Source organism: Loxodonta africana, chromosome 7 (genome assembly GCF_030014295.1).
Source record: "Loxodonta africana isolate mLoxAfr1 chromosome 7, mLoxAfr1.hap2, whole genome shotgun sequence".
In the NCBI taxonomy this organism is placed as follows: domain Eukaryota; kingdom Metazoa; phylum Chordata; class Mammalia; order Proboscidea; family Elephantidae; genus Loxodonta; species Loxodonta africana.
Window position 1 is genome coordinate 80,164,120 of NC_087348.1, and position 26,470 is coordinate 80,190,589.

General features: G+C 37.7%; 2 protein-coding genes across 2 annotated transcripts; both read right to left on the reverse strand.

Annotated features, from left to right (window-relative positions):
- Nucleotides 1-413: 413 nt before the first annotated feature.
- On the reverse strand, nucleotides 414-1,580 carry LOC100672408 (olfactory receptor 52E8-like). The gene has a single exon (XM_064289225.1). The coding sequence runs from the start codon at nucleotides 1,383-1,385 to the stop codon at nucleotides 414-416; it is 972 nt and encodes a 323-aa protein (XP_064145295.1). The 5' UTR covers nucleotides 1,386-1,580.
- A 7,535-nt stretch (nucleotides 1,581-9,115) lies between these two features.
- Nucleotides 9,116-10,565, reverse strand: LOC100672697 (olfactory receptor 52E8). Its single transcript, XM_023542511.2, has one exon. It carries the CDS (start codon nucleotides 10,353-10,355, stop codon nucleotides 9,381-9,383), a length of 975 nt encoding a protein of 324 aa, XP_023398279.2. The 5' UTR covers nucleotides 10,356-10,565; the 3' UTR covers nucleotides 9,116-9,380.
- Nucleotides 10,566-26,470: the final 15,905 nt, after the last annotated feature.

A 26,470-nucleotide genomic window follows, 5' to 3' on the forward strand; every position in this document is an offset into this window, starting at 1 on the left:
CAAAACTGACTATAATCTCTGAGCAAATTTCATTCTGTTGTTTCCATATTCCCTCTGATGCCCCAGAAAATGCTACAATTTAAAAACGATCTGGCTTAATTACTTATCTCTGACTAACAGGGAAATTTTGAGATAAGTCGTTTAACAATTCTACATATCCAACTATTCATCTGAAAACTAGAAAAACTAGTCTCTGTAGGGCTACCTAGATGATTAAACAACGCACATGAGAGGATTTTGTAAACATGCAATACTTACAGAATCCAATACAGTAATTAATATCCTTAAACTCAAAGGCTTCACTTGTCATACTCACCTTTGCTCCACTGGCTTTTTCTAGATAGTAAACTCATTCTTATGAGTATATGGAGGAAATATGAATTCTAAGACAGACCCTCCATGATCTTGACTGGTTAGCTTCCTTTCTTGAAGAAAATCCTCAAAACTTGCTCCCTAATTTGCTTGGTCCTGACCCCATAGATTACAGGATTGAGGGCTGGGGGTACAACCACGTACAAATCGGCCAGGAAGATATGGATATATCGGGGGACATTGTGGCCAAAACGGTGTGTCAAAAAAGAGAAGAACGCTGGTGTGAAAAAAGCTAAGATAACACCAATGTGAGAGCCACAAGTGTTGAGAGCTTTGAGTCGGGCCTCCCAGGAGGGCAGGCGGAAAACAGCATGGAGGATCCTGACATAGGACAGAACAATAAGGAGCACATCTGATAATAAAATGGACATATCCCCAAGGCCGAAAGTTATGTTGACTTTGATGCTAGCACAGGCCAGGCGGGCAATGCCCATGTGCTCACAATAGCTATGAGGGATGATATAGTGCTCACAGAAGGGTAGCCTCAGGAGAAGAAACAGCAATGGAACAACCATACACAGGCTCCGCAGGATAGCTATGCCTGCAATGACGCCGATGATTTTGCTTGTGAGGATCATGGTGTAGCGAAGGGGTTTACAAATGGCAATGTAGCGGTCAAAGGCCATGGCCACAAGCACAACGCTCTCCATGGCAGTGAAGAAGTGGATGAAGAACATCTGGGAAAGGCAACATCCAAAAGATATATCCCTGAGGCTAAACCAGAAGATGCCCAGCATTTTGGGGATGGTGGCTGTGGAGAGGCCCAGGTCGATGGAGTCCAACATGGCCAGGAAGTAGTACATGGGCTCATGGAGACTGTTCTCAGTCTGGATCACAAACAGAACAACGGCATTCCCCAGGAGCGCAACAAGATACGCAAATAAAAATGGGAATCCAATCCAGATGTGCACATCTTCTAGCCCTGGGATCCCCACCAGGAGGAATGAAGAAGGATAAAACTGGGTGTCATTAAGCACTGACATTCTTCCTGCCCAAATTAGATGTTCTGGCATGCCAGAGACAGTTCTTGGCTTCCAATTAGTGATTCTTGCTCCACTTCCTTCTTTTTTCCGGATTCCTTTTAAAATGCAAAATAACCTTGTAATATTCCTTTTCTCCCATTCAATTGTTATCCAAACTTTTCTGCCATCTTTACTTGAGCATCGGATTGCTCCAGGAATAGAGCCAGCCTCACTCTTCCCAAGGTCATTTCCACCCATAAAAGGTTGAACAAGAGATGAATGGTAAGGAATCAAGAATAAAACAAATGAGCATAACAAAGGTCTCTGTTCTTTCCATCTGTTGTTGTTATATACAGTGTATTTAACATACATGAAGAATGCATGTAATCCAACCCATTCTCTTAGGGGACTACTTGAGGACCTTTAAAATATATATGTTCAAGTGTGTGTGTATGTGTGTTTGTGTGTGTGTATTCTTTGGACTATCTGATTCTGAACGCAGAGATCACCAATTCCCTTGTGTTTATTCATATACCTAAAATAATTCGTGACATATGCAAGCTCAAATAAAATGTTTGTCAAGTAAATGAGTGATGGAGGGAAGGCAGAAGAACAACCAGTCATGCCCCAGATGATTAGCAGCACAATTTCCATCTTAACTAGGTCTTCCAAAAGTCATCTTCATCTGGAATATTTTGGAACATGAAAAAAAAAAAAAAAAAAAAAGAAGCATTTTAAACAGGACTTTTAAAGTTAGGCTGAATTTGTGTTTATGAACTGTTTTAAATTGAGATGGTAATGGTCCCACAATTCATTGAATCCACAAAATCTCAAATTCATTTAAAAAACTGTCTTTGTAGGTATCAGTTAGGGATACTTAGAAAGTTTCCAAATTTCCTGAGCTACCCCCTGTAACCCCCACGTGTCTGTCAGTTTCTCATACTGTGGGGGCAAGGATGGTGAGACTGCATCTTACATACTTTGGACATGTTGTCAGGAGGGATCAGTCCCTGGAGAAGGGCATCATGCTTGGTAAAGTACAGGGTCAGTGGAAAAGAGGAAGCCCCTCATTGAGATGGATTGAAACAGTGGCTGCCACAATGAGCTCAAGCATAACAACGATTGTAAGCATGGGACAGGCCTGGGAAGTGTTTTGTTCTGTGGTACATAGGGTTGCTATAAGTCAGAACCTAATAACAACAACATACCCTGTTTAAAGCCTACCTAAACTAACGCTACTTATATATGGAAAAGGTGTATCATTTTGAGATTCTTTTAAGATTAGAGTCCAACAAAGTAGCCCTCTCGCCCAGATCTTTGTGTCTTTCTGGATATTCTCTCTTCAACACTAAATACATAGGAATTTATTAAGTGATTTTTTTATATGGCAACTAGCTTGAGTGTCAAATGTTGAATATATTTATTGTGAAGTAATATCTTGAGGCAATCAAGATACAAGTTCATTATTGGGTAGCTACACCTGAGTTGAAATAATTTTGCAAACTGTGTAGAAGTGATAGGCTTTGAAGATGCCTGGAAATTAGGGTAGTTCATATCTGAATGCCACCCATTGGAGATGGATACGTAGAAATGGCATCATACCTTTCTTTAACTCCAGATAAGATCAGCCTCTAGCAAAGAATGTGGTCTATCTGGGGCCTAAGAACCATGGTAGAAACGAGAAATAATTTGGGACAGTGTATCAAAAACAGTGAAGCAGTTGCTGAAGCAGAGAAAGAGATATTACAGGAAAAAGTGATTTCTCTTCTCAGTTCTGTACCAGAAAACTGTCAGATATAAAGGATCAATAAGAGAGGTGGGGAAGGACCATTCACAGTTCATTTTAGCAAGTATTTATTGACTTCCTGATATGTACTAGACCTTGGATTAAGGAATTTGAATAGAAAATTTGAATAAGACTTTGCTCATGCTCTCACAAGGTAATGAGGGAGGAATAAAAGAAACAATGATATTTGAATAAAATATTGTGTTATGATAGAAAAATAAAGAAAAAAATTGTGGGTATGGGTTAGGACAAAAACAAAAATCTTCATGGAGGAGGTAAAATGAATCAAAGATTTAACTATATTTTTTATAGAGAAAGAAGTACGGGAAGTTTATTCAAGGTAGAGAGAAGAGCACGTATGAATGGAGAATAGGAAGAAAAATTATCAGTGGTCCTCTTTTGCAGGGTAAGCTCATTGTTTTGCTGTCTAGGACCTGAACTCTATGGCCCTGTATACAACCTTGTCCAGATTCTGGATATTGAAGAGTATCTAGATCACTCTCAATACCTGCCTAGCACCTGAGGTCTTAGAAATATTATTTTTTCCAAAGTTCCAAAGCAAAGAAGACCATCCTATTCTTCCTGATGATTTTCTAGAAGGGGTCCCCAGAATTGGTTCCCTTCTGAGTATCAAAATAACCATATTTCCCACTTGATCAACAGTGAGCAAAGCAGCCAATCATTTATTCATTCCACAAGTACATACAGATCTATTCTAGCAACATATATTCATATATCCTCCAATCTTTGCCAGGTATAGTGATGAGCCTGAGACCTAGCTTCTTCTCAGTGAGGCCACAACTTCTAATGTTCTAATTTCCTGAAAATAACTTACTCCAAATAGTCATTTTTTTCAATTTTTCATCTTGTTACTCTACCATATTCTGCAGCGTCCCACCACACACACCCTTTGACCTAAGTACATAAACACCATCTTATGTGCTGTAACCGATGAAGATAAGGAGAAGAGACTCTCAACCAGGGCAATTTTCCCCCCAGGGGACATTGGACAATGCCTGGGGATATTTTTAGTTGTCACAAAGGGGGGGAAGTGCTGCTAGAATCTACTGGATAAAGGCCAGGGATGCTGCTAAACGTCCTACAATTCATAGGCTAGCCATCCAGGACAAAGAACTATCTGGCCAAAAATGTCCGTAGTGCCATGCCGAGGATGAAAAACCCTGCTATACACCTTTATATTTGACGTCTTTCTAATTCCTAGTCTCATAATAGATGCTGCTGTGAAACCATCTTAACTATTTGCACATTATTCCATTTCTCAGCTGCCTTCTCACCGGAGTGTTTGCTTCTTTTAAAAACAAGCAAAAACAAAAGCAAAAAAAAAAAACAAACAATACCAACATTCACGGCCGTGCTCCACAATTCATTCATTCATGAATTCCTTTTTTAAAAAACATACTTGTTGATCTCAAATATTAGGCCAGGCAATGTGATAAGTACAGAGAAAACATAGTCTTTGATCTCTTGATAGTCACATTTAGTCTCTAGTATATATAGGGTCACCATGAATCAGAATCGACTCAATGGCAGTGAGTGTGGTATAAGAAGAGAAAAAACAGCTGATTTATACATAATTTGCTTCTGCTCCTCACCTACGGCTGCATGTGTGGGATTATGGATACAAAGAAATACATACATAGCTAGGAACTTGTGTGTAGCTATGGTAGTCTGTGGGTATAAAATTTGCTATGCTCAAATCTTGCCTGGGCTCTTCCTTCCCCTCCCCAAATCTCAATTATACACTTACTTGTCCACCTTAACTCTTTTCTACCTTAATGTGAACTCATTCTCCTTCTCTCAAGCTATTTCCCACCACTCAACCGGAATAACACAGCCTTACCTTGATTTCCAAATTTCTCTGAAAGGATGGACTTTTAAAACATCATCTGAGATCTCTCTGGGATTACACTTTCTTTCTTAATCAAGGAATAGGCATTTATATTGGTCCTGTAGCCCTACAACCACTAGGATGGGGACTGTGTTCTCCCTGGGTTTCTGGCAAAGGCTAAGTGATATTCACTGGAGACTTCTCCTAAGAAACTTCCCTCCATACACTGGAACTAAAGGGCAAGAATCCTCTACTCTTTCCCATCCAAAGAAAGACTGCATTTTCTGCTTTCCAGGTTAAAAACCTAAGATCCTGGGTAACACCTGGACTGTTAAGATAATTCTCTGCCATCTTCTTCAATGGCCCACTCTATCAATCTTCCGTTGCTATTTTTTTTCTAAATCATCTCTATCATAGCTTAAATCTTGATATATCTATAATCCTTTTGCCCTATTCCTTTTGAACTATTTAGGTGAATGACTTGCTCAAGCAACAAAGATGGGAGGAGTCAACCTCCTACAGAGAAGGAAACTCACTAAGAGGAGCCTAACTTTATACTTAGCATTTTTCCTCCAGATATTTAATGATTATAGGAGCAGAGAAAAAAGCTGAGGAAGAGAGCAGTGTTAAATCATTCAGAAGCAAGGAAACTTGCAGCGTTTTGTCAAATTATCAGTGCTAGATGGAAAAAAAATTCATTTAGGGGCTTTTTTAGCCAGTACTTGAAGAACCAAGATCACAGAGTGAAAACAGGCACAAAGAAGTGAAGCCAAATATCTATACCACCTTTCTTCTAGAGCCATTTCCTGATTCCTAATCTGTGTAGGGCAAGTAGAGAAAGCAGACGAAAAGCAGAGCATAGTTATGGCTGTCTTAAGGTGCTAACAAGACAAAGATTAGTGTTCAGGACATACCAAGGAGGATGGAGCATAATAAAAATCCCTGGAAAGTTATGTAACAACAGATTTCTCATCAGAAACTATGGAGGCCAGAAAGGAGTGGGATGATATTTTTAAAGTGCTGGAAGAAAAAGAAAAAAAATCAACCCAGAATGCTATATCCAGCAAAACTATCTTTCAAAAATCAAGGAGAAGTTATGGTATTTCCAAATAAACAAAGGTAGAGAAGGTTCTTTGCTAATAGATATGCCTCTGTAAGAAATGCTAAGAAATGCTAAAGGGAGTAAAACGAGAGGATGAAATGAGAGGACATTACACAGTAACCGTAAGCCATATGAAGAAATAAAAAACTTCAGTAAAAGTGGATATATACATAAATATAAAAGTCAGTATTATTTTATTTTGTTTTCTAACTCTTTTTTCCCCACATAATTCAAAAGATGAATGCATACAACAAAGATTATAAATCTATGTTAATGGGTACACAATGTGTGTGTGTGTGTGTATACTTTGTGACAGGAACAACATAAAGGGGGAAATGGAGCTATGTAGGAGCAGAGATTTTATATGATATTGAAACTAAATTGGTATCAATTCCAACTAAATTGTTGTAGATTTAGGATGTTATTGTGAGTCCCAGGGTAACCACTAAGAAAATATCTTAAAACTGCATACGCAAAAGTTTAACTGTTTCCCCTTCCAGGGTAGAAGCAGACGATAAGTTTCTTTGCATGATGGTGACATATTGGAACCTCATCGTCTTTGGTGCTGGCAGGTAGCAAAACAAAGACCTCGATATTTAATGTCCCCTCTTGTAGGTCTATCCACATGACTCTTCCCCAGACAGCCTTGCCCAGATCTTGACTAATATTTCTCCTTTGAAGACTTTATCAATCAGGCAATTCTTTCCTGCACATGAGTTCATACGTATCATTAAATACACCCATATATCTTTCCACAATTGAAGTTATTCGGTTAGATTTTCAGAAGTCTTCTGTAACTGATCAATATCCGTTTAGACTTTTTAGGGTCAAACTGGTGAATTAAATGGGCATATGACAGGGACCACCATCCCTACAATGTAGTATTGCTTTGGTTTACTACTTTGAATGGGACAGGAGAAGGTGCACTGTCAGAGGCTTCTACCTGGTCTTGCTTAAGACAATCCACCACAATTCAGGAAATCATATGAAGGTTTCACCAGCTACCAATATATTTAACCCAATAATAAATTTGAAATGTCAAATTTGAAAATTATTATCAGACCTGTCCCCAGACCTATTGTATCCTCTCTGAGCTGAATCAGGGCCAGAACTTTGTGTATTTCCTAGGCCCCATCACTATAAATTGGAATCGACTCAATGGCAATGAGTTACATACCCCTAAAGGAGCCCTGGTCGCATAGTGGTTAAAGCACTTGGCTGCTAACCTAAAGTTGAGTGGTTCGAATCCACCAGCCACTCCATAAGAGAATGACGTGGCAGTTTGATCCTGTAAAGATTGCAGCCTCAGAAACTCAATGGGATAATTAATTCTACTCTGTCCTATAGGGTTGCTATGAGTCAGAATCATCTCACTAGCAATGGTTTTTTGATTTTATATACCCCTTGGTTCCTGAGTGGTGCTCTTGATTAGTAATTTTTGGTGGTTTGAACCCACCCAGAGGCACCATGAAAGAAAAGCCTGGAAATCTGCTTCCATAACAACTACAGCCAAGAAAACTCATGATGCAGTTCTTCTCTGTAACACACGGGACCACTATGAGTTGAAAATGGCTCGACAGCAATGAGTTTTGTTTTGTTTTGTTATATACCCTTTACTCTCATGTGGAAGAGAGAGAGTTAATACATTCAGTAGCAACATCAGTTTACACCTTGTGTCCAAAATTCTTCAAAAGTTCTTTCTATTCCTTGTTCCTTAATGCATGATTAACCAAAAAAATGGTGGTAGGTTTCTTTAGAGAAAGACTGGGAAAATCATTACTGAATATACTTGCCGTAGGGTGGCAGGGTCCGTTCACATAAGGATCCGGACTTTTCCTTAACCAATGGGTTTTAAAGCTAAAAACTGGCTTAGATAGAGAAACTGAGCAAGGAATCATGACATTTCATAGAGAGAGCAGAACTCATCTTCCTGATCATCTATCTTTAACAGTTTTATTGAGGTAAAATTCATATACCATAAAATTCAGCTATTTTAATGGTGCAATCCAATGATTTTTAGTAAAATTAAAGGTTTAGGAAATCATTGTCAAAATTGAATTTTAGAACAATTTAATCATCCCAAGGTATCTGTGGTCTCCACCAGCAGTCATTCTTAATTCCATCCACCCCAAGCCTCCGGCAACCACTGATTTACTATCTCTATAGATTTGCGTTTGGAAATATTTTATAAAAAGGAAAAGATACAACATGTGGTCTTTATGTTCAGCATCTTTCACGTGAATAATGCTTCTGGAGCACAATCATTTAGTAGCATGTAACGGTAGTTTATTCTTTTTTATTGCTGTAAATTATTCCATTATATGTCTATTTATTCACCAGTTGATGGACACTTGGATTGATTACACTTTTTGGCTGCTAAAAATAATGCTGTTATGACATTCATGACAAGTCTTTGGGTGGACATATATTTTCATTTCTTATAGGAAAATAGCTAGGAATGGGATTGTTGCCCATACAGTAATTTATGTTTGACTTTTGAAAAACTTCAAAAATGTTTCCAAAGCAGCACTGTATGAGGGTTCCAGATACTTCACATCCACACTAATACTTGTTCTATTTTGGTTATAGTATTCCTGTTGTTGTTGTTGGGTACTGTTGAGTTGATTCAGCACTTTACTGTTGCACTACCAGGGCTTCTAGTGGGTGTAAAAACGTTTCTTGTTGTGATTTTAATATACATTTCCCTAAAGACTAATTATGTGGAGTATAATTTTATGTGTTTTTCGACTAGATGTATATCCTGTTTGACGACATGAATATACAAATATTTTGTCCATTTTTCAGTCAGGTAATGTGTCACTTATAATTGAGTTGTAAGACTTTATATATTATGGATACAAGTCCTTTACCATTTAGAAGACTTGTGAATGTGTTCTCTCAGTCCGAATATTACTTTTTCCATTTTCTTAAAGGAGTGTTTTGAAACACGATAGTTTTTAATTTTGATAAAGTCTATGTTATGATTTCTCTTTAATTTCCTTGCAATTGTTATTGTATCTATGAAATCTTTGCCTGATCAAAGGTTATGAATATTTTTTCCCACGTTTTCCTTCAAAATTTTTTCTTATATTTAGGTCTCTGATACATTTGGAGTTAAATTTTCTATACAGAATGAGGTAAGGATTTAAATTTACCTTTTTAAATGTGGATATCTCACTATGCCAGCTCCCAAAAAGCAAGAAAAAATAATTTTATTAGTCTCAGTATTCTTCAGTGCTTTCCTGTTTTCCTTTGTGTTACAGAGTAGAAAACACCACTTTTAACATGTAGAAAAAAAAATCATGAATTTTAATACAGACCCACCCATGGCCTCTGACTGTTTATCTGTCTTTTTTTAAAAAAAACCCTCAACACTCGCTCTCGAATCTGCTTGGTCCTGACCCCATAGATTACAGGATTGAGGGCTGGGGGTACAACCACATACAAGTTGGCCAAGAAGATATGGATGTATCGGGGGACATTGTGGCCAAAACGGTGTGTCAAAAAAGAGAAAAATGCTGGTGTGAAAAACGCTAAGATAACACCAATGTGGGAGCCACAGGTGTTAAGAGCTTTGAGCCGAGACTCCCAGGATGGCAGGTGGAAAATAGTATGCAGAATCTTGACATAGGACAGAGCAATAAGGAACACATCCAATAATAGGATAGAAATGTTGCCAAGGCCAAATGCAATATTCACTTTGATGCTGGCACAGGCCAGACGGGCAATGCCCATGTGCTCACAGTAGCTGTGAGGGATGATATGGTGCCCACAGAAGGGCAACCTAAGGAGGAGAAACACTATTGGAAGCACCATGTACAGGCTCCTCAGGATAGCAACGCCTGCAATGATGCTGATGATTTTGCTGGTGAGGATCATGGTGTACCGAAGGGGTTTGCAAATGGCAATGTAGCGGTCAAAAGCCATAGCCACAAGAACAACACTCTCCATAACTGTAAAAAAGTGGATGAAGAACATCTGGGAAAGGCAGCCTGTAAAAGATATATCCCTGAGGCTAAACCAGAAGATGCCCAGCATTTTGGGGATGGTGGTCGTGGAAAGGCCCAGGTCGATGGAGTCCAACACGGCCAGGAAGTAGTACATGGGTTCATGAAGACTGTTCTCAGCCTGGATCACGAACAGAACAACGGCATTCCCCAGAAGCGCAACAAGATACACAAATAAAAAGGGGAACCCAATCCAGATGTGCACATCTTCTAGCCCTGGGATGCCCACTAGGATGAATGAAGAAGGATGGAACTGGGTGTCATTAGACATTGACATTCTTCCTGCTAAAATTAGAAGTTTTATGTGCCAGAGATAGTTACTGACTCCTCATTAGTAATTCTTGCTCCATTTTTCCCTTCATCCAGATTCCTGGTAAAATGAGAAATAACATTATAATCTTCCTTTGTTCCCATTCAGAAAAGAGTTAAAATAGTCTCCTTAAGTTCTGCTAGTCTTACCTAAGCTTCAAACGGTACCAGGGATAGAATCAGCCTCCGTCTGGTGTTTTCTCTTCTTGGAAAGATTGTACATGAAAAAAGGAGTGGAGACAAAGGTATGTCTTCCAGATTTAAATTCATAATCAGGAGTGTAACCAGAAATAAATGGGGAAAATAAATGTCTAGAATCTGTGTATCTAGTAACTTTGAAGTCATTTTTGCTAATGTGAATGGTGATATCTTGGACATTTACATTCACCTCTTTGAGTACCTGATAACCTTGAAATGTGATGTGTTTAACACTTTGTGTGTGTGTGCATGTGTGTATATTTTGAGTGTGTGTAACTGAATACTAGATAGTCTGATTCTAAGTGCAAAGATAGCTAAATCTTTGTTTATTCATATGCGTGAAAAGGGTCTACCACATAAATGTTCTCAATTTTTAAAAAGCTCATTAAATTAATATGTAGGAAGAGGCAGGACAGCAATTAATTTCAAAGTCAGGGTTCAGAAAAAAACAAGGCAAAAAAAAGCAAATTTATCAATTAGTTGTGAAAAATAGATAAAGACAAGGAGAATGAGACATTTGACAAAGAATATTTTAAAGTTATGAAGAGACAGGGGTTGAGAAATTAGTTTACTCTATACAAGCCTAGGTTTCAGATGCCCCATAAGGAAACACCTCTAGTAGAGAAATTGTCCAGGGATGGTCCAGCTAAGGAGGAGGGAAGTACTACATTTTCTGAGCTAGACAATTTTTAAATATTATCTCAGCCTCATATGATGGGTAGAAGGCAGAAGCACTTTAGATACTCTACAGTTTAGTTCTTACCAAGATTATTTCCTGGGTCTACTGGCACAGTGGTTAAGAGCTAAGACTGCTAACCAAAAGGTTGGCAGTTCCAATTCACCAGCCACTCCTTGGAAGACCTATGGGGCAGTTCTACTCTGTCCTATAGAGTGGCTATGAATTGAAATTGGTTTGTTGGCAATGGATTTTGAAATGGTATTTATGAATGTCTTTCATTCAGTAACACAGAAATAAGTATTGTTGAGGCGGAGCCAAGATGGCGGACTAGGCAGACGTTACCTCGGATCCCTCTTACAACAAAGACACGGAAAAACAAGTGAATCGATCACATACATAACAATCTACGAACCCTGAACAACAAACACGGATTTAGAGACGGAGAACGAACTAATACGGGGAAGCAGCCATAGTTTCCAGAGCCTGGAGCCAGCGTACCAGTCAGGTACGGCACAAGCACAGAGACCTGCTCCACCCCCCTGAACTAACCCCGGGAGGGGGACCAGCCGGTTCCACGGGCGGCGTGGGACGCAGCCGGTAGGAGAAGTCCCCGGGAGGCAGTGACTGATCTTGGAGCAGAAAGAGCAGCATCCGAGCCGGGGAACCGTCCCGCAGGGATTTGGACTGCTCGCAGGCGGCTTCATTAACATCTGAATAGCCTGAGCCAGAGGGAGAACTCTGATAGGGATCTGACTGCAGTTTTTTTTTAGCGGATTTTCTGGAAAAACTAGTTTCCCAGTGATGGCTCGGAGACAACAATCCATATCAAACCACTTAAAGAAGCAGACCGTGACAGCTTCTCCAACCCCCCAAACAAAAGAATCAAAATCTTTCCCAAATGAAGATACAATCCTGGAATTATCAGATACAGAATATAAAAAACTAATTTACAGAATGCTTAATGATATCACAAATGAAATTAGGATATCTGCAGAAAAAGCCAAGGAACACACTGATAAAACTGTTGAAGAACTCAAAAAGATTATTCAAGAACATAGTGGAAAAATTAATAAGTTGCAAGAATCCATAGAGAGACAACATGTAGAAATCCAAAAGATTAACAATAAAATAACAGAATTAGACAACACACTAGGAAGTCAGAGGAGCAGACTCGGGCAATTAGAATGCAGACTGGGACATCTGGAGGACCAGGGAATCAACACCAACATAGCTGAAAAAAAATCAGATAAAAGAATTAAAAAAAATGAAGAAACCCTAAGAATTATGTGGGACTCTATCAAGAAGGATAACCTGCGGATGATTGGAGTCCCAGAACAGGGAGGGGGGACAGAAAACACAGAGAAAATAGTTGAAGAACTTCTGACAGAAAACTTCCCTGACATCATGAAAGACGAAAGGATAGCTATCCAAGATGCTCATCGAACCCCATTTAAGATTGATACAAAAAGAAAAACACCAAGACATATTATCATCAAACTGGCCAAAACCAAAGATAAACAGAAAATTTTAAAAGCAGCCAGGGAGAAAAGAAAGGTTTCCTTCAAGGGAGAATCAATAAGAATATGTTCTGACTACTCAGCAGAAACCATGCAGGCAAGAAGGGAATGGGACGACATATACAGAACACTGAAGGAGAAAAACTGCCAACCAAGGATCATATATCCAGCAAAACTCTCTCTGAAATATGAAGGCGAAATTAAGATATTTACAGATAAACACAAGTTTAGAGAATTTGCAAAAACCAAACCAAAGCTACAAGAAATACTAAAGGATATTGTTTGGTCAGAGAACCAATAATATCAGATATCAGCACAACACAAGGTCACAAAACAGAACGTCCTGATATCAACTCAAATAGGGAAATCACAAAAACAAACAAATTAAGATTAATTAAAAAAAAAAAATACACATAACAGGGAATTATGGAAGTCAATAGGTAAAAGATCACAATAATCAAAAGAGGGACTAAATACAGGAGGCATTGAACTGCCATATGGAGAGTGATACAAGGCGATATAGAACAATACAAGTTAGGTTTTTACTTAGAAAAATAGGGGTATATAATGAGGTAACCACAAAAAGGCATAACAACTCTATAACTCAAGACAAAAACCAAGAAAAACGTAACGACTCAACTAACATAAAGTCAAACACTATGAAAATGAGGATCTCACAATTTACTAAGAAAAACGCCTCAGCACAAAAAAGTGTGTGGAAAAATGAAATTGTCAACAACACACATAAAAAGGCATCAAAATGACAGCACTAAAAACTTATTTATTTATAATTACCCTGAATGTAAATGGACTAAATGCACCAATAAAGAGACAGAGAGTCACAGACTGGATAAAGAAACACGATCCATCTATATGCTGCCTACAAGAGACACACCTTAGACTTAGAGACACAAACAAACTAAAACTCAAAGGATGGAAAAAAGTATATCAAGCAAACAATAAGCAAAAAAGAAGAGGAGTAGCAATATTAATTTCTGACAAAATAGACTTTAGACTTAAATCCACCACAAAGGATAAAGAAGGACACTATATAATGATAAAAGGGACAATTGATCAGGAAGACATAACCATATTAAATATTTACGCACCCAATGACAGGGCTGCAAGATACATAAATCAAATTTTAACAGAACTGAAAAGCGAGATAGATACCTCCACAATTATAGTAGGAGACTTCAACACACCACTTTTGGAGAAGGACAGGACATCCAGTAAGAAGCTAAACAGAGACACGGAAGATCTAATTACAACAATCAACCAACTTGACCTCATTGACTTATACAGAACTCTCCACCCAACTGCTGCAAAATATACTTTTTTTTCCAGCGCACATGGGACATTCTCTAGAATAGACCACATATTAGGTCATAAAACAAACCTTTGCAGAGTCCAAAACATCGAAATATTACAAAGCATCTTCTCAGACCACAAGGCAATAAAACTAGAGATCAATAACAGAAAAACGAGGGAAAAGAAATCAAATACTTGGAAAATGAACAATACCCTCCTGAAAAAAGACTGGGTTATAGAAGACATCAAGGAGGGAATAAGGAAATTCATAGAAAGCAACGAGAATGAAAATACTTCCTATCAAAACCTCTGGGACACAGCAAAAGCAGTGCTCAGAGGCCAATTTATATCAATAAATGCACACATACAAAAAGAAGAAAGAGCCAAAATCAGAGAACTGTCCCTACAACTTGAACAAATAGAAAGTGAGCAACAAAAGAATCCATCAGTCTCCAGAAGAAAACAAATAATCAAAATTAGAGCTGAACTAAATGAATTAGAGAAAAGAAAAACAATTGAAAGAATTAACAAAGCCAAAAGCTGGTTCTTTGAAAAAATTAACAAAATTGATAAACCATTGGCTAGACTGACTAAAGAAATACAGGAAAGGAAACAAATAACCCGAATAAGAAACGAGAAGGACCACATCACAACAGAACCAAATAAAATTAAAAGAATCATTTCAGATTAGTATGAAAAATTGTACTCTAACAAATTTGAAAACCTAGAAGAAATGGATGAATTCCTGGAAAAACACTACCTACCTAAACTAACACATTCAGAAGTAGAACAACTAAATAGACCCATAACAAAAAAAGAGATTGAAACAGTAATCAAAAAACTCCCAACAAAAAAAAGTCCTGGCCCGGACGGCTTCACTGCAGAGTTCTACCAAATTTTCAGAGAAGAGTTAACACCACTACTACTAAAGGTATTCCAAAGCATAGAAAATGACGGAATACTACCCAACTCATTCTATGAAGCCACCAACCATCTCCCTGATACCAAAACCAGGTAAAGACATTACAAAAAAAGAAAATTATAGACCTATATCCCTCATGAACATTGATGCAAAAATCCTCAACAAAATTCTAGCCAATAGAATCCAACGACACATCAAAAAAATAATTCACCCTGATCAAGTGGGATTTATACCAGGTATGCAAGGCTGGTTTAATATCAGAAAAACCATTAATGTAATCCATCACATAAATAAAACAAAAGACAAAAACCACATGATCTTATCAATTGATGCAGAAAAGGCATTTGACAAAGTCCAACACCCATTCATGATAAAAACTCTTACCAAAATAGGAATTGAAGGAAAATTCCTCAACATAATAAAGGGCATCTATGCAAAGCCAACAGCCAATATCACTCTAAATGGAGAGAACCTGAAAGCATTTCCCTTGAGAACGGGAACCAGACAAGGATGCCCTTTATCACCACTCTTATTCAACATCGTGTTGGAAGTCTTAGCCAGGGCAATCAGGCTAGACAAAGAAATAAAAGGTATCCGGATTGGCAAGGAAGAAGTAAAGTTATCACTATTTGCAGATGACATGATTATATACACAGAAAACCCTAAGGAATCCTCCAGAAAACTACTGAAACTAATAGAAGAGTTTGGCAGAGTCTCAGGTTATAAAATAAACATACAAAAATCACTTGGATTCCTCTACATCAACAAAAAGAACACCGAAGAGGAAATCACCAAATCAATACCATTCACAGTAGCCCCCAAGAAGATAAGATACTTAGGAATAAATCTTACCAAGGATGTAAAAGACCTATACAAAGAAAACTACAAAGCTCTACTACAAGAAATTCAAAAGGACATACTTAAGTGGAAAAACATACCTTGCTCATGGATAGGAAGACTTAACATAGTAAAAATGTCTATTCTACCAAAAGCCATCTATACATTTAACGCACTTCCGATCCAAATTCCAATGTCATATTTTAAGGGGATAGAGAAACAAATCACCAATTTCATATGGAAGGGAAAGAAGCCCCGGATAAGCAAAGCACTACTGAAAAAGAAGAAGAAAGTGGGAGGCCTCACCTTACCTGACTTCAGAACATATTATACAGCCACAGTAGTCAAAACAGCCTGGTATTGGTACAACAACAGACACATAGACCAATGGAACAGAATTGAGAACCCAGACATAGATCCATCCACGTATGAGCAGCTGATATTTGACAAAGGACCAGTGTCAATTAACTGGGGAAAAGACAGCCTTTTTAACAAATGGTGCTGGCATAACTGGATATCCATTTGCAAAAAAATGAAACAGGACCCATACCTCACACCATGCACAAAAACTAACTCCAAGTGGATCAAAGACCTAAACATAAAGACTAAAACGATAAAGATCATGGAAGAAAAAATTGGGACAACCCTAGGAGCCCTAATACAAGGTATAAACAGAATACAAAACATTACCAAAAATGATGAAGAGAAACCCGATAACTGGGAGCTCCTAAAAATCAAACACCTATGCTCATCTAAAGACTTCACCAAAAGAGTAAAAAGATCACCTACAGATTGGGAAAGAATTTTCAGCTATGACATCTCCGACCAGCGCCTGATCTCTAAAATCTACATGATTCTGTCAAAACTCAACCACAAAAAGACAAACAACCCAATCAAGAAGTGGGCAAAGGATATGAACACACGTTTCTCTAAAGAAGATATTCAGGCAGCCAACAGATACATGAGAAAATGCTCTCGATCATTAGCCATTAGAGAAATGCAAATTAAAACTATGATGAGATTCCATCTCACACCAGCAAGGCTGGCATTAATCCAAAAAACACAAAATAATAAATGTTGGAGAGGCTGCGGAGAGATTGGAACTCTCATACACTGCTGGTGGGAATGTAAAATGGTACAACCACTTTGGAAATCTATCTGGCATTATCTTAAACAGTTAGAAATAGAACTACCATACAACCCAGAAATCCCACTCCTAGGAATATACCCTAGAGATACAAGAGCCTTCATAGAAACAGATATATGCACACCCATGTTTATTGCAGCTCTGTTTACAATAGCAAAAAGTTGGAAGCAACCAAGGTGTCCATCAACGGATGAATGGTTAAATAAATTGTGGTATATTCACACAATGGAATACTACGCATCGATAAAGAACAGTGATGAATCTCTGAAACATTTCATAACATGGAGGAACCTGGAAGGCATTATGCTGAGCGAAATTAGTCAGAGGCAAAAGGACAAATATTGTATAAGACCACTATTATAAGATCTTGAGAAATAGTAAACCTGAGAAGAACACATACTTTTGTGGTTACGAGGGGGGGAGGGAGGGAGGGTGGGAGAGGGTTTTTTTATTGATTAATCAGTAGATAAGAACTGCTTTAGGTGAAGGGAAAGACAACACTCAATACATGGAAGGTCAGCTCAATTGGACTGGACCAAAAGCAAAGAAGTTTCCGGGATAAAATGAATGCTTCAAAGGTCAGCGGAGCAAGCGCGAGGGTCTGGGGAGCATGGTTTGCGGGGACTTCTAAGTCAATTGGCAAAATAATTCTATTATGAAATCATTCTGCATCCCACTTTGAAATGTGGCGTCTGGGGTCTTAAATGCTAACAAGCAGCCAGCCATCTAAGATGCAGCAATTGGTCTCAACCCACCTGGAGCAAAGAAAAATGAAGAACACCAAGCCCACATGACAACTAAGAGCCCAAGAGACAGAAAGGGCCACATGAACCAGAGACCTACATCATCCTGAGACCAGAAGAACTAGTTGGTGCCTGGCCACAATTGATGACTGCCCTGACAGGGAGCTCAGCAGAGGACCCCTGAGGGAGCAGGAGATCAGTGGGATGCAGACCCCAAATTCTCATAAGAAGACCAAACTTAATGGTCTGACTGAGACTGGAGGAATCCCGGCGGCCATGCTCCCCAGACCTTCAGTTGACACAGGACAGGAACCATCCCCGAAAACAACTCATCAGAAATGAAAGGGACTGGTCAGCGGGTGGGAGAGAGATGCTGATGAAGAGTGAGCTAATTATATCAGGTGGACACTTGAGATTGTGTTGGCAACTCTTGTCTGGAGGGGGGATGGGAGGATAGAGAGAGAGGGAAGCCGGCAAAATTGTCAAGAAAGGAGAGACTGAAAGGGCTGACTCAAGACGGGGAGAGTAAGTGGGAGTAGGGAGTGTGATGTATGTAAACTTATATGTGACAGACTGATTGGATTTGTAAACGTTCACTTGAAGCTTAATAAAAGTTATTATAAAAAAAAAAAAAAAAAAAGAAGAATCCAGACATAGCTACCAGATTGGAAAAAAAAAAAGAAAAAGAAATAAGTATTGTTAAGTGATTTTATTTTATAGCACTCATCTGAGCTATAGAAATTTCAGAATTTGTTTAGAGTGAATTTATTTACTTATTTTTTTATTACTGGGCAATTTGGGGTAAAACTAATTCTACAGAAAAGGTAGAAGTGATTGAATGTGATCTTTGCAATTGTTCAAAAGCTTTAAATTTAGAAACACTTGGATGTCTCAACAGACTTAGGCGGCACCCATCAGAGACAAATGTATATGAAGGTGAGTATACCTTAAAATCAAGGCAAGTGCCTGGCAAACAACTGTACTCATTTTCGCACTTGGGAGGGTAACAAAAATGAAAGACAATTTGGGACATTGTCTCAGAACGGATAAAAATATATACATATTCATACACATTTATATAACCTATTGGCGTCCCCTTGATTCTGACTCATAGCCACACTGTAGAATAGAGTAGAACTTCCTCACAGGGTTTCCAAAGAGCAGCTGGTAGATTGGAATGGTTGATCTTTTGGTTAGCAGCTGAGCTCTGAACCACTATACCGCCAGGGCTCCATAATTTGGGTTAAATTCTATATAGATCTTTTTGATTAGTGGAGAATACACAAGGCATGTGGAGGTTTCCCTTTCACAATTAATTTTATCGAATATTTAAGAGAAACCCTGGTAGTATAGTGGTTAAGTGCTACGGCTGCTAACCAAAGGATTGGCAGTTTGAATCCTCCAGGCGCTCCTTGGAAACTCTATGGGGCAGTTCTACTCTGTCTATAGGGTCGCTATGAGTTGGAATTGACTTGACGGCACTGGGTTTGGTTTTTTTTTGTTTGTTTCTATGTAAGAAGTCCCTAGGTAGTGCAAACAACTAAGTGGTTGGCTACTAACCAAAAGGTTGGTGGTCCAAACCCATCCAGAGGTAGTTTGGAAGAAAGGCCTTGCAATCTGCTTATAAAAGGTCACAGCCTCAAAAACCCTATGGAACAGGGTTCTATTGTGCACACATGGGTTTGCTAGGAGTCAGAATCCACTCAACAGCTACTGGTTTGGTTGTTCATGTGACAGCCGTGATTAGGCAATCTGAATACAAATTTGCATAAGACCTGTCCTATCCTCAAGAAGACCACTGTGTAGTGAGGGAGATGAAGTTGCAAAGAAGAAATCTGAATACTACCTTGCATGAAATTATGTAAGGGTAGGGATGGGTCAAGATAAATTCCATGGAGGAGGTTAGACAAGGAATTATTTAGAAAAAGAAGAAAAGGAATTTTATTCCAGGTGGAGAGAGGAGCAAGGCAAAAGTGAGAAAAGGAACCACACTGGGCAGCCAGGACAGAATTCTGGAACTGTTGTCTGTTCTGTGACCTTTTCCAGTGTCAATAGGTTCATGAACAGATTCATAAGTGTCTGGTATTTCAGTCACTCTTAGCGGTTGCATACAACATAAAGTCAGAAAAAGAACACATGTCTACATCACAAGAAAATCAATTTCTCCCTCTTATCCTTGAGAATTTACCAGGAGGGTTTTCAAAAGTGGGATTTTCCTCCTCTCTAGAACAACATAATTTCGAGTCCATACACACTGCTCAAAGCAACCAGCCACTCAGTCATTCTGCATGTCTGTACCATTACCGCCATCAGTTGTCATCAAGTCAATTCTGACTTACCAAAACCCCATGTGTATCAAAGTAGAGCTGTGCTCCATAAGGTTTTTAATAGTTGGATTTTTCAGAAATGGATTGCCAGGCCTTTCTTCTGAGGTGCCTCTGGGTGGACTTGAAGCTCCAATGTTTCGGGTTAGCAGCCGAGTTCATTAACCATTTGCACCACCCAGGGACTTGTATATGTATCCCGTTGCCTTCCAGTCAATTCTGACTCCTAGCAACCCTATAGGACAGATTAGAACTGTCCCACAGTGTTTCCAAGGCTGTAGAATTTTCCAGAAACAAATTGTGTATATTTCTCCTGTGAGATAGATCCTCTGTCTTTAGTTATCAGCCCAGTGATTAATCATATATTACCAAGGGTAGTCTAAATATGTGTTTAAAAAAACCAAACCCATTGTCATCAAGTGGATTCCAAATCACAGCTACTCTATAGTAGGACTGCACCACAGGGTTTCCAAGACTGTAATCTTTACAGACACAGACTGCCACATTTTTCTCCCACAGAGCGGCTGATGGGTTAGAACCCATGATCTATGGTTAGCAGACAAGCACTTATTGCAACATGTATTCATATGTCCTCCAGCATGTGCTGCATTTGGAGATATGGCTGAGTCCCAGCTCCTTCCAGCCCATAAATAAGCCCTAAACAGACATATCCAGCAGCTATTTTCTCAAATTGGCATTCTCTGTCTCTACTTAAGTCCAGCAGCTATTTTCTCAAATTGGTATTCTCTGTCTCTACTTAAGTCTGACCACTTCAGCAGAACATACATACACACCTCATCCCATATCCTGTATCTGATGAAGATAAGGAGAAAATATAATATGCCCCTTCTCATCTCACCTTTGCCTAATCCCCAATCTCATGGCCATTCTGTTATTCTCACTTCCTTTGTTAGCTGCTTCATCACCCTAGTCCTGGGTCCTATTTTTACAAAAGCCTATCCCTCCAGGCTATTTTCCATGATTCATTTATTGACAAATTTATTCATTTAAAAACATATTTATTGATCATCTTTACTGTACCTGGTACAGTTCTAGAAAATTGGAGAAGGCAGTCATTTTGCTATTCACCCATTTACAAGGTTTAGAAATATGTATACAGGTTTAGAAAAGTATCTTAACTGATTGATAGAGGATCAGTTGGTTCATCTCCTTCCTCTCTCTTCATACTTTGAATTGTCCTCTCTTTTTCTTCATACTAGCTTGCCATAAGTCCCTTCCCAATCACTCCTGCTGTTTTCCACAGCTTACCCTCAATATGACTTACGTTGATCTCTAAACCTCTGGAAAGCAGTGCTTTGAAAACATGGCTTAGCTTCTGTCTCCAGCACACCATTTAATATGCTGAAGAGAATGTATTTATACTTTTGCTAAAGCCTTACTTCCCCTGGGGTGGGAGACAATAATGTCTGAGACCTTGACATAGTTTCATTAATTGGCACTGGAGAATTCTCTTTAGAAATCTCTCTCTCTACATTGAGACTACTGGGCAAGAATATTTTATTGATTATTTTGTACACATAATCCATTCCTTTATCAACACTAATAGAATTTTTTGATTTCTCTTTTCCAAGTGAAATTTCAAAGTTTCTGGTGAACACCTGATGTATTGGCTTTGATCCTATTCTATCCCATCTTCTTCATTACCTTTATCCAAGCAATGTCCCTCTTTCTTTCCCCCCCACCCCCACAATCTTTCTCTTTCTCCCTCTTTCCCTCCCTCTCTCACTTTCAGTCCCATATCTTAAAGTATTTATCTACTTTTATAGACCATTACAGACCCTTTTCTTAATCCTTGCAAATATGTAGGACATTCAAGTTCACAATTTAAACAGAATCTCTAATACAGTTACTCAGTGGACTCAATTTCCACTCATGTATTTACCCCTTTCACTTAATCTGCACATTATCCAGTCCAAACTTCTTAAGATGGTTTGCTTGCCCTTGAAGTAGTCTTCAAAAATATTTCTTGCCACTTACTTCATCATTTATTCCACTCCAGGCACATGATATTTGGGGTTCTTTTTCAAATATTTTAAACTCATTCTTGTCCCAGGGATTATGCTTTTGCCAGTCACACACCTAGAACACAATTGTCCAATTCATGCTAAAGCCTTGCTCCCTGACTTTATTCAGGTCCTCCTCAAATTCCTCTGCTGCAAAGAAACCTTCCCTGACCTCTCCATTTAAAATGGTCATCCTCCCAACTCTCTTCCCTTAGCCAGCTTTATTTTGCTTCATAACATTCCCACCTACCTAAAATTATATCTGTATTCATCTCTTTTTTCTCTCATTTCTATGTGCATATTAGGTCCATGGGAGCAGGGACTGTGACTACCTTTTTCAAGGTTGTATTCCCAGTCGTTAGAACAGTCTGAAAAATAACAATTGCATGATTAATATTTCTTTAATGAATAAATAATAAAATAAATCCAGAGGAAGGGATCTAACCACAATAGAAAATATTTCTTACCACCTGCTCTCTCCTCAATACCTATTTATGGGCCATATGTTTTCATAACTCAATGCACACTGACTCTTTAAAGAACTTTTTTTCACTTTTTCTTGGACATCACAATATTAATCACTATCCCCTTCTTAACATGGTGTCCTCATCAGGTTTATGTGAAAGAAAAGTTTACTTATACCTCACTGGTGAGAGTTCAAGTATAAGGTATTCAGAAAGTATTTGTTCCAAAATCTTGTGTGATACAGCCACAGCTATTCATATATTAAAAAAAAAAAAAAAAGTATACCTTCCAGTGCAAACATTAGGATAGAAAAAATGATGAAAATAAGTTATCTAAGTAGCCATTCTAGCTAATAGGAAAAAACAGTAAACTAAAACACAAAAGGTAGTAAGAATAACAAAGAGAATCAAATTGCTTAATGAAGTAAAGAGCAAACGTAATAGAAATACTCAATGAGACACAATACTGGGTTCCAGAAAAACTAATAAAATTTTTAAAACTTAGCAATATCAATCCTGAAGAAAAGAGATGAATAATTAATGCTATCATACATTAAAAAATAGTAAGTTTCTACAAATCACTGATTTTAAGTGTATTTGCAATTTGACATAAAACAACTAATTTGTGGGGAAGTGAGCTCAACCAAATGACACAGAAAGAAACAGAAAACCTGTGTAGGAGCAATGCCCCTAACACAGCTACAGCAAGCATCATGGCTGCTAATTCTTTGAAATATTCTCTCTGAAGAGGAGAAACAAGATATGGATAGTAATTACAACCATTTGTATTATTAATTGTACTAGAGATCATAGCTCTTTTTAAAGACAATACGAATAAATCAAAAAGTAAGAGGAATAAAAATTTGAAAGGAAGAAATAAAACTGTCATTTTTCACATAAGAGAGAGTTAATATATATAATCAGCAGATAAATTATTAGAATTTGTAAGGTTCCTAGATATAAGGTCAAAATACAAGAATCCATTGAATTTCTATGTAGAAATAACAAAAAATTAGAATATAAACATTTTCAAATGATACAATTTAGAATAAAGAGAAAAACATCAAATATCTAAAGGAAATATGCAAGAGCTCCAAGTAACATCAAAACTCTACTACACTGCATTTTTTCTTTGCCTTTAAAAAATGTGTATGTGTATATATATACTTTTTTCTTTTTAAATAATAGCCTCATTTTTTAGAACAGTTTTGGTTTACAGAAAAACTGAGGAGAAAGTATAGAGAGTTCCCATATACCCTTTCGCCCACTACAGTTTCCCCTGTACATCTTGGGTCAGTGTGGTTAATTTTATAAATAGATGAACCAGTGCTGAGAAATTCTTATTAACTAAAGTCTATAGTTTACATTAGTGTTCACTCTGTTGTACAGTCCTATGGATTTTGACAGGTGCATAATCATACAGAACAGTTTCGCTGTCTTAAAATCCCTTGTGCTCCACCTATTTGTTTTTCCTCCCTCCCCCAGAACCCCCTGGAAACCACTGATCTTTTTACTCTCTGTATATTTTTGCCTTTTCCAAGATGTCATATAGTTGGAATCATAACAGTATGTAGCCTTCTCAACTGGCTTTTTTCACTTAGCAATAAAGGTATTCATCTGTTTTTGATGCTTGATGTCTCATCTCTTATTTATCACTGAATGGTATTCCATTGAATGGGTGTACCACAGTGTGTTTATTCATTTACCTATTGAAGGGCATCTTAGTTGCTTACAATTTTTGGCAATTATGAATAAAGCTTGCATATACATTCATGAACCAACTTTTTTCAACTTGTTGAGGGTAAATACCTAGTAGCACAATTGTTGCATGTATGGTAAGCCTATGTTTAGTTTTGTAAGAAATTGCCAGGCTGCCTTCCAAGTGGCTGTACCATTTTGCAATCTCACCAACAATGAATGAGACTTCCTATTCCTCCACATCCTCACCAGCATTTGGTGTTATCAGCATTTTGGATTTTAGCCATTAGTTGGAATCGATTCAATGGCAATGGGTTTGGATTTTTGTTATTGTTATTATTTTGGTAATAGATGTGTAGTGGTATCTCATCGTTGTTTTAATTCACAATCCCCAAGGACTTATGGGAAACCCTGGTGGAGTAGTAGTTAAAAGCTATGGCTGCTAGCCAAAAGGTCGGCAGTTCCAATCCACCAGGAGCTCCTTGGAAACTCTATGGGGCAGTTCTACCCTTTCCTATAGGGTCCCTATGAGTCGGAATTGTCTCTACGGTAATGGGTTTGTTTTTTTCTTGTTTGTTTGTTTTTGGTTTAAGGACTTATGATGGTGAGCGTCTTTTGATATGTTTATTTACCATCTATATACCTTCTTTTAACATGTTTATTTACGCTCTATAGATCTGCCTATTCAGATCTTTTGCCCACTTTTTAATTGTTTAAGAGCTTATACATACCTATTTTTTTCTTGTTCTTCTTTTGGATACAAGTCCTTTATCAGATATGTGTCTTGCAAATATTTTCTCTCAGTCTGTGATTTGTTTTTTCACTCTCATAACAGTGCCTTTTACAGAACAGAAGGTTTTAATTTTAATGAAGTACAACTTATCATTATTTTTATTCTTCTCATGAATTGTGCTTTAGGGTTGTATCTTAAAAGTTATCATCAAACCAAGATCACTCAGATTTTGTCCTATCTTCTAGAAGTTGCATAGTTTTGCATTTTACATTTACATCATAATCCATTTTGAATTAATTTTTGTGAGAGGTATAAAAGTCAGTGTCTAGATTTAGTTTTCATGCATGTTGATGTCCAGTTTTTTCAAAACCATTTGTTGAAAAGACTATCCTTGCTCCATTGGATTATCTTTGCTCCCTTTTCAAATATCAGGTGGTTCATCAATCCTTTTTAAAGGAGACTTAATGAAATAAAGATTTTCCTTATTTAGGGATTTGAAAGCTGAACATAGTATGAAGGTTAATTATATCAACAGGTTCAAACTAACCCTATCAAAATATCAGCAAGCTGTGTGCATGTGTGTGTATAGGCACTATGTATGCCTTGTCGAGCTGACTCTATAATTTGTACTTAGAAAATCAAAGAACTAAGAAGATCCAGTAAAGATAATATTGAAAAAGAAAAGAAAGATTGTGGGACTTACATGACCATATGTCAACACATATTGTGAAGGTACACAATTTCTAATTGTATAGTATTGCTGAGTAGACAAATAACATAAACGACTAGAGAATCAAGGAACAGACCTTTTCATAAAAGGTCAGTTGACTTATTATGAAAGTGCCACAGCAGTGCATTTGTATAAGGAAGCTCTTTCCAATAAATGCTGGGATAATTTAATATTTAAATCATGACTTCTACTGTCCACCTTATCCAAAATATCTATTACAGATATATTGTATATGTGTATTGGAAATAGGCACAGATTTCTTAAACAGGATGAAAAAGCAATTAAACAAAAAATAAATAAATGTTAAAATAACACACTACTGTTCATGAAAAGACAGCACAAAGAGAGTAAAAAGTCAAGTTTTAGTGGGGGAATACATACATATTGTGTGTGTGTATCCATACATCTATTCAAATAAACATATATATACAACTTTCAAATTCCTAAAAATCAACAGAAAAAACACAAGTATTGAATAAGCCCTTCAAAAGGAAAAAAAAGAACAATCCCATTGCCAATAGGCATATGAAATGGTATTAAATTTCTTTGTTTATCAGGAAAATGCAAATTAAAACCATGAGCTACTACTACTACTATACACATACCCACACATGCACACACTCCAAGACTTTCCAAATTAAATAGAATAATAATACAAGTGTTGGTGAGATTAGGAAGCAACTAGAACTGTCACACCTGCTGATGGCAGTGTAAACTGAGATAAACAAGTTGGAACACCATTTGACAGTATCTACC